The 12,986-nt window shown below is 44.9% G+C and overlaps 2 protein-coding genes across 14 annotated transcripts in view; one reads left to right on the top strand and one right to left on the bottom strand.

Moving 5' to 3' along the window:
- Positions 1-12,986, bottom strand: part of MAP3K13 (mitogen-activated protein kinase kinase kinase 13) — a 133,542-nt gene that overhangs the window by 63,608 nt on the left and 56,948 nt on the right. For 4 of the 12 annotated variants that reach the window (XM_053311946.1, XM_053311941.1, XM_053311945.1 and 1 more), the window contains exon 1: positions 8,675-8,790. The exons of 1 other annotated variant lie outside the window; for it this stretch is intronic. The gene's annotated coding sequence lies outside the window, so the exon portion shown is untranslated. Of the gene's footprint in view, positions 1-7,772; positions 7,833-8,526; positions 8,644-8,674; positions 8,791-10,749; positions 11,104-12,986 lie in introns of those variants that run through there. 7 more of the 12 variants (XM_053311942.1, XM_053311947.1, XM_053311948.1 and 4 more) reach the window with 5 other exon arrangements.
- EHHADH (enoyl-CoA hydratase and 3-hydroxyacyl CoA dehydrogenase) overlaps positions 10,965-12,986 on the top strand; it is a 46,524-nt gene continuing 44,502 nt past the window's right edge. Inside the window, exon 1 of one of the 2 annotated variants that reach the window (XM_053311953.1) lies at positions 10,965-11,147. In XM_053311953.1, coding sequence (XP_053167928.1) covers positions 11,074-11,147 — 74 coding nt within the window. In that variant the 5' untranslated portion in view covers positions 10,965-11,073. The remainder of the gene's footprint in view (positions 11,148-12,986) is intronic. The other variant, XM_053311955.1, reaches the window with a different exon arrangement.

Genomic DNA, 12,986 nt, shown 5'->3' with positions numbered 1-12,986 from the left:
TCTTTTGAGTTAGCAGGTGTACATAAAAAGCCAGCATAGTGTAGTGGTTAGAGTGCTGGACTAGGACCGGGAAGACCCAAGTTCGAATCCCCATCTAACCATGAAACTCACTGGGTGACTCTGGGCCAGTCATGTACAGTCTCATCCTAACCTACCTCACAGGGTTGTTGCGAAAATAAAGATAACTATGTACACTGCTCTGGGCTCCTCGGAGGAAAAGCGGGATAGAAATGTAAAAAATAAGTTAAATAAATACAAAGGAACACGTATAGACTTTTCTCCAAATGCAACTCATGCAAGCTGCTGATTGAAGAATCAGGTTAAGAACCATTATACAACAATTAAAAGAAACCTTCCCATCTACTATGGTATAAAAGCATACAACGCTACCTGTAAATGCATAAATTAATCATAAAATGAAATAATTTAGTGGATAGTGATGGATATGGATAGAGATTTCCTCTTCGCTCAGTTTTGAAGATCCCTGGGTGATCCTATGCAAGTAACTCTCTCTCAGCCTAACCTACCTCACAGAATTGTTGAGAAGCAGAAATCTGATTCAAATATACCTGCCATTGAGACACAGCAGGAAATAAATAAAACGAAAACATATATAATACAAAACCATTCTAGAATTTTACATGTTTACAAGCCTCTTGCATTCTCTGTGCACTGAACTGGAATAGCAAAGAAAGACACTGAGAAGCTCTCCATAATACTAAAAATCAGCTCTAAATTTCCCTTTCAAATATGTACTATTTAAATTTATACCCCCACTAACAATGTCTCATGCTGCTTACAAATATAAAAAACCGAAGTCAATACGTCAATAGCACAATAATAAGCAGTTACTATATTACATAATAACAGCATCATACTACAGCATCATAATAGTGATGCTACACATAACCAGACACAATATCACAAATCAAGAAAAAATCTCTCAAATTGGCAAGCCCCAGTTTAAGAATCTGTTAAGTCACTTGTTCAGCCAAAATAACAGCTCACATATCCAACCTAAGTTTACAAAAAATGTCTACATTAAAAAATGATGTGTTATTTGTCCTTCAGATAGGAAAGTTAAAATCATTATTAATACATGCACTTTGTTTTTATGTACAGCCTTTCAAATAGTCATAGCAGTTTAAAGTGACAATTACCAATTGTGATAAGATACCCTGAAAAGCATCCCATAAAGTCTTAAATGTATTTATGCTACATCTCTGTATCCATTTCTAATCCTTAACAAGAAATGCATTAGGAAAAAGTATGAAAATCAATCCACCCTTTAAAGGCACAACAAATATATTGCTAAATAGATAGAAATAACCTGCTAAACAATTAGTACAATTTTATGGATGTTTACTCAGAAGTAAGTCTTACTTTGTTCAATGGGGCTTTACTCCCTAGTAACTGTGTTTAGGGCTGCAGTCTAAATACAGCAATGTATTTCCACAATGATCCTGTGTAATCTTATATTTAAACTTATATTGTAGTGGGTTCTTTTAAAAAATCAAAGTACATCTTGAAACAACATTAAGCAATTTGAAGAACAATGAAATTCAAAACACTGTGTCTTGGATCCAAACATATTCTAAGAGCTTCTCCAAATATAATAAAAGGTCTTCATAGAAGGCATTCTGTGTAGAAATTTGAGTATTACTGTGAAAAGACCTTCACAAATCTTTATGAAACACATACCTAAATCATATCATATTACCCACTGTGACATGTTTAAAGAGTTTTTTGTGGGGAAAATCTCTTGTATATGGGCTGACTTGGACTCTGTCTCCACAATCACTTCAGTGTCTGATGTGGAGGTGTCCAGCAACTCCTCTTGTGTGGTTAGGTTGGATCAGTTCCACTTTGTGACTCCTGAGGATGTGGACAAGCTGATTGGAACAGTGCAGCCTACCACCTGTTCTCTTGACCCTTGCCCGACATAGCTTATACTTTCTGACAGGGGGGTTACTATTAATTATTATTATTATTATTATTATTAATTCAATTTCTATACCACCCTTCCAAAAATGGCTCAGGGCAGTTTACAAAGAGAAACAACAAACAAATAAGATAGATCTCTGTCCCCAAAGGGCTCACAATCTAAAAAGAAACGTAAGATAGATACCAGTAACAGTCATGGGAAATACTGTGTTGGGGGTAGATACAGCCAGTTACTGCTAAATAAAGAGAATCACCACGTTAAAAGGTGCCTCTCTGCCAAGTTAGAAGGGGTTGTTGTAGAAGGCCTGGTAGAGATTATAAATGCTTCTCTGAGGGAAGGCAGGATGCCTCCTTGTCTTAAGGTGGCAATTATTAGACCACTTCTGAAGAAGCCTGCCTTGGATCCCTCAGAGTTGAGCAACTACAGGCCTTTCTCCAATCTTCTGTGGCTGGGCAAGGTAATTGAGAGGGTGGTGGCCTCCCAGCTCCAGACTGTCTTGGAGGAAACTGATTATCTAGACCCATTTCAAACTGGCTTTCGGGAGGGCTATGGCGTGGAGATTGCCTTGGTCAGTCTGATGGATTATCTCCAATTGGGAATTGGCAGAGAGAGTGTGAGTCTGTTGGTCCTTTTGCACCTCTTCACAGCTTTCGATACTATCAACCATAGTATCTTTCTGGAGCGTCTGAGGAGGTTGGGAGCATGGGGCACTACTTTGCAGTGGTCCCACTCCTACCTCTTGGGCAGATCACAGATGGTGTCCCTTCAAGACTACCGTTCTTCAAAATCTGAACTACTGTATGGTGTACTTCAGGGCTCCATATTGTCTCTGAGTGTCATATCCTCGATCTCAGATAGCAAGGAGGAAGGAGAAGCTGACAGCCTTTCAGCCGATGCAGGGGTGCCTGAGGGGCAGAGTCCAGCTGTCAGTTCCCAAGAGATGGCTGAGGAAGGTCCGGCTGCTGTTTCAGAGCAGACACAGCAGTCAGAGCAGGCACAGCAGTCTGAGGCAGCAGAGACAGCGACAGACAGACTAGAAGATGAGCTGTGCAGGAAACCTCCACTGACTCCACAGCAACGGTGTGTCACAAGGTGGAGAGCACAGCTGGAAACTATCAGGAGGAGTAAATGCCTCTTGCAGAGGGCTGATAAGCCTTGAATCCCTGCCAGCTGAGAGTTATCAGATTGGACTATAAAACTCGTCAGCAGCTTTCTGTTAGCTGCTAGAAGACAACATTTGTCAACCCTCATGTTGACAGCTTTCAGTTCGAGCCTGATATAAAGAACTATTCTGAGCTGTGTTTCGTTTCTGCAGCCCAGTTTGTATTGTGGACTATCTTCCTGGACTTCCCTTCTGGGTGGCCAGATTGCTGACACTGCTGTTGTTTAACATGTACATGAAACCGCTGGGAAAGATCATCAGGAGATTTAGTGCAGGGTGCTATCAGTATGCTGATGACATCCAAATCTTTTTCTCCATGTCAACATCATCGGGAGAGGTCATAACCTCCCTAAATAACTGCCTGGAGATGGTGATGGGCTGGATGAGGAATAACAAACTGAGACTGAATCCAGATAAGACAGAGGTACTCATTGTGAGGGGTCAGAACTCGGGAGATGAGTTTGATCTGCCTGTTCTGGATGGGGTCACACTTCCCCAGAAGGAACAGGTATGCAGTCTGGGGGTGCTTCTGTATCCAAGCCTCTCCCTGGTGTCCCAGGTTGAGGAAGTAGCCAGAGGTGCTTTTTATCAGCTTCAGCTGATATGCCAGGTGTGTCTGTTTCTTGAGATAAACGACATCAAAATGGTGGTACATATGCTGGTAACCTTTAGGCTGAATTACTGCAATGCGCTCTATGTGGGGCTGCCTTTGTATGTAGTCCTGAAACTGCAGTTGGTTCAGAATGCGGCAGCCAGGTTGGTCTCTGGGTCATCTAGGAGAGACCATATTACTCCTGTGTTGAAGGAATTGCACTGGCTGTCGATATGTTTCCGGGCAATATACAAGGTGCTGGTTATTACCTAAAAAGCCCTAAATAGCTTAGGCCCTGATTATTTAAGAGAACATCTTTTTCGTCATGAACCCCACCGCCCATTGAGATAATCAGGAGAGGTCCGTCTGCAGTTGCCACCAGCTCATCTGGTGGCCACTCAGGGACGGGCCACTCAGGCATGGGCCTTCTCCGCTGCTGCCCCAAAGCTTTGGAACACGCTCCCTACTGAAATAAGAGCCTCCCCATCTCTGAAAACTTTTTAAAAGTCTTTAAAGACACATCTATTCACCCAGGCTTTTAATTAAACATTGTTTTAATAGTTTTAACATTGTTTTAAAATATTGTTGTAAAGTTTTAAATTGTTGTAATGTTTTAACTTTTTCTCTATCATTCATTTTTAACTAAAGTTTTAATACTTACGTTATTTATTTTAACTAATGTTTTAACTTTTTCTGTTGTTGGTTGTTTGCTGTGTTGTAAACTGCCCAGAGACGTATGTTTTGGGCGGTATTACAGTGAGGGAAATAAGTATTTGATCCCCTGCTGATTTTGACCGTTTGCCCTCTGACACAGAAATGACCAGGCTATAATTGGAATGGTAGGTTTATTGTAGCTGTGAGAGACAGAATAACAACAAACAAACCCTCAAAAGCCCAGTGCCCAAAAGTCAGCGATGGATTTGCATTGTAGTGAGGGAAATAAGTATTCGATCCCTTCACAAAAGATGTCTTAGTACTTGGTGGCAAAACCCTTGTTGGCAATCACAGAGGTCAGACGTTTCTTGTAGTTGGCCACCAGGTTTGCACACAACCCAGGAGGGATGTTGTCCCACTCCTCTTTGCAGATCCTCTCCAAGTCAGAAAGGTTTCGAGGCTGATGTTTGGCAACCCGAACCTTCAGCTCCCTCCACAGATTTTCTATGGGATTAAGGTCTGGAGACTGGCTGGGCCACTCCAGGACCTTCATGTGCTTCTTCTTGAGCCACTCCTTTGTTGCCTTGGCTGTGTGTTTTGGGTCATTGTCATGCTGGAATACCCATCCACGACCCATTCTCAATGCCCTGGCTGAGGGAAGGAGGTGCTCACCCAAGATCTGACGGTACATGGTCCCGTCCATCATCCCTTCGATGCGGTGAAGGTTTCCTGTCCCCTTAGCAGAAAAACACCCCCAAAGCATAATGTGTCCACCTCCATGTTTGACGGTGGGGATGGTGTTCTTGGGCTCATAGGCAGCATTCCTCCTCCTCCACACATGGTGAGTTGAGTTGATGCCAAAGAGCTCGATTTTGGTCTCATCTGACCACAACACTTTCGCCCAGTTCTCCTCTGGATCATTCAGATGTGCATTGGCAAACTGCAGACGGGCCTGTACATGTGCTGCCTTGAGCAGGGGGACCTTGCGGGCACTGCAAGATTTCAGTCCTTCACGGCGTAGTGTGTTACCAATTATTTTCTTGGTGACTATGGTTCCAGCTGCCCTGAGATCATTGACAAGTTCCCCCCGTGTAGTTCTGGGCTGCTTTGTCACCATTCTCATGATCATTGCAACTCCACAAGGTGAGATCTTGCATGGAGCCCCAGACCGAGGGAGATTGACAGTTATTTTGTGTTTCTTCCATTTGCGAGTTATTGTGCCAACTGTAGTCACCTTCTCACCAAGCTGCTTGGCGATAGTCTTGTAGCCCAGTCCAGCCTTGTGCAGGTCTACAACCTTGTCCCTGACATCCTTCGACAGCTCTTTGGTCTTGGGCATGGTGGTGAGTTTGGAAGCTGAGTGATTGCTTGCTTCTATGGACAGATGTCCTTTATACAGGTACTGTAACAAGCTGGGATAAGGAGGACTCCCTTACAGAGGGTGTTCCTCATCTCAGCTCGTTACCTTCATATAGTGAAAAGACACCTGGGAGCCTGAAATCTTGCTGGTTGATAGGGGATCGAATACTTATTTCCCTCACTACAATGCAAATCCATCGCTGACTTTTGGGCACTGGGCTTTTGAGGGTTTGTTGTTATTCTGTCTCTCACAGCTACAATAAACCTACCATTCCAATTATAGCCTGGTCATTTCTGTGTCAGAGGGCAAACGGACAAAATCAGCAGGGGATCAAATACTTATTTCCCTCAGTATATTATTATTATTATTTATTCAATTTCTATACCGCTCTTCCAAAAATGGCTCAGGGTGGTTTACATAGATCAGGGCTGCTCAACTTTGGCCCTCCTGCAGATGTTGGCCTACAACTCCCATAATCCCTGGCTATTGGCCACTGTGGCTGGGGATTATGGGAGTTGGAGTCCAAAAACAGCTGGAGGGCCAAAGTTGAGCAGACCTGACATAGATAAATAAATAAATAAAGATGGCTCCCTGTCCACAAAGGGCTCACAATCTAAAAAGAAACATGAGATAGACACCAGCAACAGTCACTGGAGGTACTGTGCTGGGGGTGGATAGGGCCAGTTACTCTCCCCCTGCTAAATAAAGAGAATCACCACATTAACTGGTGCCTCTTTCCCAAGTTAGCAGGGGATGTGGTATAAAAATGTTAAATAAATAAATAAATAATCAGAGGCCTGCTCCCAAAGAGTTGCATGGGGGAAACACTTCTGTGTCTGCACTGAAGAGAAGGGCGGTTTTCTGTGATCCTCCTCTTCCCTCTGCAGCTGCCTCCATCTTCCAAAAACTTGTCCCTGAGGGTCATGGGATCCTCAGGGACACATTTTGGGGAGGCAAAGGAGGCTTCACCAGGTGAGGAGGATTACTCAAAACCACTCCTCCTTCCATGCACCAAGGAAATGTTCCCCATGCATGCCTTAGTTTGGATGTTAGCCACTGTGTACAGGGATGTGTATGAGCAGTTTGTCCACCCATAGGCAGGGCACGGTTCTCTTAAAGAGCAGGTAAGGAGCTGCTTACCTGATCATCCCCACCCCACCGCTTTTCTGCCCACGGCACCTGTTCTCCAAACAGCCACACAGTGCTCCGGCGCTGTTCTCTGCAGCCTCCGTGCCTCGTTGGCATGCATATGACTGGCACACATGCACTCCGGCCATGAGCATGCCGATACCAGGAGGCAGAGGCTGCAGGCAACAGCACCAGAGGCCCACACAGCTGTTTGGAGTGAGCGCCATCTGCAAAAAAGGCAAGGTGGGGACGAGCAGGTAAGAATTTACCTGATTTTTAAGGGAACTGCACCCTGCCCCATTGAGCTGGTTTGAATGCCAGCTCGTGCCAGCTCGGTTTGAATTCCCCAAGGAGGCACCAAACTGGCTCATGCACATCCTTAAATGTGTATACATGTATGAGGATTTTCAAATGCCTTCCATATACATATTTTGTAATGTGTTAACTGGCTAATAACATCCCTCAAAATTGATCTCTCTATATAAGCTACATATGCCACAAAGCCTTTTGCACAGATCCTAACTATTCTGCCTAGGAAATATTATGCTTCAACTGTTCTTATTTACCAGGGAGTCCTGGTGTCAAAAATAAATAAATAATAATATACTTTGTCCCTATTTTAAGAGGCACCCTCTGTGAATGAACACTAAGGCATCATGCAGTATATAACCTGCTATTGAACACATCATGTGGAACCAAATTTAAGTTTTGGTTCTGTGCATCATCTCCAAGTCACAGAAGTGCACAGTCCCACTCCCCTCCCCACCACCTGTGCATAGAATAATTCTACTTATTTTATTTATTCATTCAATTTCTATACCGCCCTTCCAAAAATGGCTCAGGGCGGTTTACACAGAGAAATAATAAATAAATAAGATGGATCCATGTCCCCAAAGAGCTTAATATCTAAAAAGAAACATAAGATACACACCAGCAACAATCACTGGAGGTACTGTGCTAGGGTTGGATAGGGCCAGTTACTCTCCCCCTGCTAAATAAAGAGAATCACCACGTTAAAAGGTGCCTCAGTACTTCCAATTGTGGTTAGAAACAAAGATTGGTCAGTTCAGATGTCACAGTCTATCTCGATTTGTTTCTAGCCACAGTCAGAAGTAAAACAGTCAGTGTGTGCAGCAGGAGAGGCGGAGTGCACACACCTGAAGCACAAAGACATTGTGCAGAACCAAGATTTAACCCAATTCCACATGACATCTGAACTGATCCAATGTGTACAGTACCTGATGCTTTGGTGTTCATAATGTGCACACATAAATTAGCATGTGCACTTGTGACAAGAGCACATTTAACTGAGGTTCCCTGCTGCACTGGTTTCACTGCAGCTGCTGAGCTGCATTCTGAAGTACTGATAGCACATTGTAGGGCAGGAACGTGCTGCTAGTATAGCTTTGCCAAAAGAACAATCAGTCTTGTTTTTAAATCGGGAGAGCAGACTATTGCAGAATAGATGCATTTACATAAGCTTATCACATCCCTATTTTCTGCTGGGAAATACTAGACAAGTAAGAGATGCCGACGACCCGGCAGGCTGTGCGTGTGCGCGCCTAATGAACACCGCACCGTGCCGCCGTGGCCCTGCCCATACCACGTAGCCAGGTATCCGTGTCAAGGGTGAAAAAGCTCCCCTAACCAACAGGGTGTCTTTGGATGGCAAAGAAGTCACCTACCCAGCACAGCGCCCCTGGAGGATGCTCCTGCCGCAAAAGGAAAAGAGGAACCCCCCGCACTTCCACCCCAGCAGGAAACGGTTTCACCTGAGCTACAGCAAAGTGCTTGCGTTCCCCAATAGCTCACCTCAAGGAGCCCGTTACTTACCGCCCTACCGCCGTCTTGCAGTCATCATCGGCCATTGGTCCTCCTCCCCCAACCTGCCGGGCCGTCAGCACTACGTCACTTCCGGCATCACCTGACACACAAGCAAACACTCTCTCGTCTCCCCCCAACTTCACACCCAGGTACTTCCGGCTCCACGACGCCTGCGGTCGGAAGTCGCGCTGTGGCGTCCAGAAGTGGGGGTGCGATGCCTGTAGAGATGGAGCTTGGAGCCCTATATGGTCTACATCGCTTTTAATGCCCATGCAAAATCTCTTCGGCCAGAGTGCTTATTCGAATTACAAAAGTCTCTCTTCACTTTCTATAGCAATAACGATTCCCAACATTATAGTGGGAGAGGCTGCACGGTTATTTAAACTCCATGTAAGAGGAGTTTGAATTAATTGGAGCTGCAACTATATCATGGAGTGTAACGTGAAAGGGCCCTCATTAAAATTACATCGCAACAGATGTCATAACAGCTCCTGTTTTCTTGCTTTTTAAAATGTGTGTCCCCTCCCCACCACCCTTTGTTTTCTACACACTGTTTTACTCAGAGTTCATTACCGACAGCCTGCCCATTTACCTGTGAGTGCACAAGCAGACTAGCACTTGGTAAGGTTGCAATGAAGGCCTTGGAAAGGATATTTAGATGTCATGAGTGTCTATACCTACAAAGGTTAGAATCGTTTGGTATTCTGGTAACATTCTATGGATGCAAACGCTGGAGTCTGAAGAAGCAAGGTGGGGAAAGTACTGATGCTTTTGAACTCTGGTGCTGGAGAAGACTTTTGAGGATGCCATGGATAGCCAGGGAAACAAACAAATGGATCATAGAACAAATCAATCCAGAATTTTCACTCGAGGCACAAATGGCCATGCTCAAACTATCATACTTTGACCATATTATGCAAAAACCCAGGTCCATAATGAGAAGTCCATAATGTTGGGGAAAGTTGAAGGAAAGGAAAGAAGAGGGCCTTGAAAAAGCATTGACACGTTTGAGCTTTGGTGCTGGAGAAGACTTTTGAGGATACCATGGGCAGCCAGGAAAACAAACAAATGGATCCTAGAACAAATCAATCCAGAATTTGCACTCAAGGCACAAATAACCAGTGATTTCAGACACATACTTCAGACATATTATGCAAAGACCCAGCTCCCTTGAGAAGTCTGTAATGCTGGGGAAAGTTGAAGGCAAGAGAGAAGAGGACGACCAGCAGCAAGGTGGATGGACTCGATTACAATAGCACCACTGAGATACCTTAAAGGCCAAGTTGAAGACAGATCATCCTGGAGAGAATCGATCTATGTGGTCGCTAGGAGTCGACACCGACTTGATGGCACTTAATCAATCAATCAATCAATCAGTACCTTTTCCGTGTGTGGGCAGGAAAACGTGGTAACTTGGCATGGTACCCAAAAGGTTAACACCATGAGACTTGATACCTTGGTTCACTACAGTTGCATGCATCACTGTCTAGAAGCTTTAGTCTCTATTACCAGGCTACTTGGCGGTAAGTAAAATGAACTCTCTAAACTACAGAGCTCTGTGGGCTCCAGGAGTCAAAATCGACTTGATGGCACACTTTCCATAGAGAATAGGTTTCAGATCAACAGTACAATCCAACCCATATTTACTTCAAAGTATGGGGTTCACCAGTTAACATGTACAAGATTGCAACCTGAGATTTGCCCTGCCCAAAATATGTTTACTCGAAAGCTAGTTCCACTCACTGTGCCCTACGAACCCATTCCCCAACCAAGACTGCAATCCCATACGTGGGAGTAGGTGAGTCGCACGGAAATGTATAGAGGAACAGCAGTGTTAATCTGTTGCAACAAAATCAACGAAGAATTCTGTGGCATCTTAGAGACTAACCATTGTATTATAGCTAGCAAGCTTTCGTGGGCTAGAACCAACTTGAGATGCATGCACCTAATAAAATAGGAGATCTTATGCTATAATAAATAGGTTCGCCTTTAAGGTGCAACAGGTCTCTTTAGTGCTTCCATGCAATTTAGCGAAATTTACTTCACAGTCCGCATGCATCAGGCTGTGTGTTTAGAATACAAACCTCAGTGAGTTCGGGCGGGGCGCCGAGCCCTAAAAGCAGACCACAGTAGGGCACGAGCCCTGGCTTTAAATTAAACTCTGAAGTGTGATTCCAGAGAATAGATTGGTTACTTTTAATTAGCCCGAGTGGGCGCTGAATCCGTGGGCCTGCCGCCAAATGGAATCTCTCTCGGCCGGCGAGGCAGAACCGAAGTGACGAAAGCCCCAGCTGCCCCAGTTTTTCTTGTTCCCACTGACTCCACCCTCTTCATCGCGTTCTCTACCAACCGAAGCTTGCAGTGTTCTTTGTACTAGTGGTCCGTCCGGCGGGGTTCCCTGTAAGATCATGGCTCAGTACGTGCGGGGAGCAGCTGCCGTGGCTGTGATTCGGCTTTGCAATCCTCCGCTTAACACGCTCAGGTAATAACCGCTGGATTGTGTAACTCTGCAGCCCGCCCTTGTTCTCGGGGTGCGGGGGGATGGGAACTTCTCTGCACAATTCAACCACAGAACTTACTCTTTTGAGCAGTGAACCGCTCATGTCCCCTAAAAGACGAGCGGGGGAGTGAATATAAACTAGAATGATTATTGCTGCTGCCCGATCTTACTCGGAAATAAGTCCTGCGGTGCGGTTTTCGCTGGTGCTGATTCTTGGAGTGTGCACAGCATGGAAGCCTTGTAACAACTGAACCTGTGCACCGCTGCGCTGACTCGTTAGCAAGCCCCACTGATTGTAGTGGCTTTTACTCCTAAGCAAATGTGCGTAGGATTGCAGCCATAGCCACCTCCCTCCTATTTTTCCGTAGGTTTCTAGCAAAGCACAAGCCAGCGTGATACAGCCCTGGTGTTTGATGGTGCAAGGACAGTTTCACTGTGCTTACGCGATTAGCAAGGCGCTTGTAGTGGTTTTGTAATGGGAGATGGAAGGGGAATAGACGGAGATGCCACGTTTTTTCTTAATCTCTAATTCAGGCTACACAACTCCACCCCTCACCCTCTGGAAGAACCCTTGTGCTAAGCCTGGGCAATTAGTTCATTGCAGTATAGGAAATTAAGTCTCCCCACTTTTTATTTTCTTTTTTGATGTTCATTGCCCCCTTGTGGTCACCTGGTCATAATGTTGCAGCGACAGTAGAAGTCACCGCTGGCAGATTTCCCTTTCGGGTTTAGATGTTAGACGTAGAAAACCTTTGCTCCCTAGCCTAGAGTCTCGAGACTTCCAAAGTCCAAATCTCCATGGCCTAACCATTTTCTTCAAGCCAATAGTGTGCAGACCGAGTTCTGGTCTCAAAACAACTCTGAATTTAACCTGATGCATGAAATGCAGATTTAAATATAGAAAGGTGGTTCCATATGTCCCTATTACATAGGAAGGAAGAAAGAAAAAACATGATTAGGGCTATCCTTCACTTGTTCTCAGCTGGTCATGCCCTGTGGGGGAGCTTAGTCTCAATGATAGGGGCAGGCTGGCTAGATTTTACAGACTTCATGCCTAGGCCATTTTACTCTCTGAAGAGACCTGTGGAGCAGCTTAGTCTCAAATTTAGTAGTTAGCTGGCTTTTAGGGGCCTCCTGCCTGTGCCACTTTCCCTCCAAAGAGCCTTGTGGGGCAGCTTAGACACAAAGACAGAGGTACTGGTGGGGCGGCGGGGTCAAGACCTGAGAGATGATTTACATCTGCTTGTTCTCGATGGGCTTACACTCCCCCTGAGAGATCATATATTCCTGAATTCAAAACTCTCTCTTGAGGCATTGTCCAGGAGTGCTTTTTATCAGCTTTGGCTGATATGTCAGCTATGCCCATTTCTAAAGATAAATGACCTTTAAAAAGTAGTACATATGCTGGTGACCTCCAGGCTTGACTACTGTAATTCACTCTACATGGGGCTGCTTTTGTACATAGTTCAGAAACTACAACTGGTACAGAATGCAGCAGCCAGGTTGGTCTGTGGGACAACATGAAGGTACACCTATTCTGAAATAATTGCACTGGCTGCTGCTATGTTTCCAAGCGAAATACAAAGTGCTGATCATTACCTATAAAGTCCTCAATGGCTTAGGTCCAGAGTGTTTTTGAGACTGCCTTATTTAGAGAGAGAGAGAGAGAGAGTGTGTGTGTGTGTGTGTGTGTGTGTGTGTGTGTAGAGAGAGAGAGAGAAAGAAAGAGAGAAGGGGGGGCTGGCTTTTAGGGTCTAGTGCCTGAGCCACTTTAGTTCCCAACAGACCTGTGCGGGAGCTTAGCCCCAAATATAATAGCTC

The sequence above is a fragment of the Hemicordylus capensis genome, chromosome 3 (assembly GCF_027244095.1).
Source record: "Hemicordylus capensis ecotype Gifberg chromosome 3, rHemCap1.1.pri, whole genome shotgun sequence".
In the NCBI taxonomy this organism is placed as follows: Eukaryota; Metazoa; Chordata; class Lepidosauria; order Squamata; family Cordylidae; genus Hemicordylus; species Hemicordylus capensis.
Note: the sequence above shows the minus strand (reverse complement) of the source record. Positions and strands in the feature narration are given on the sequence as shown.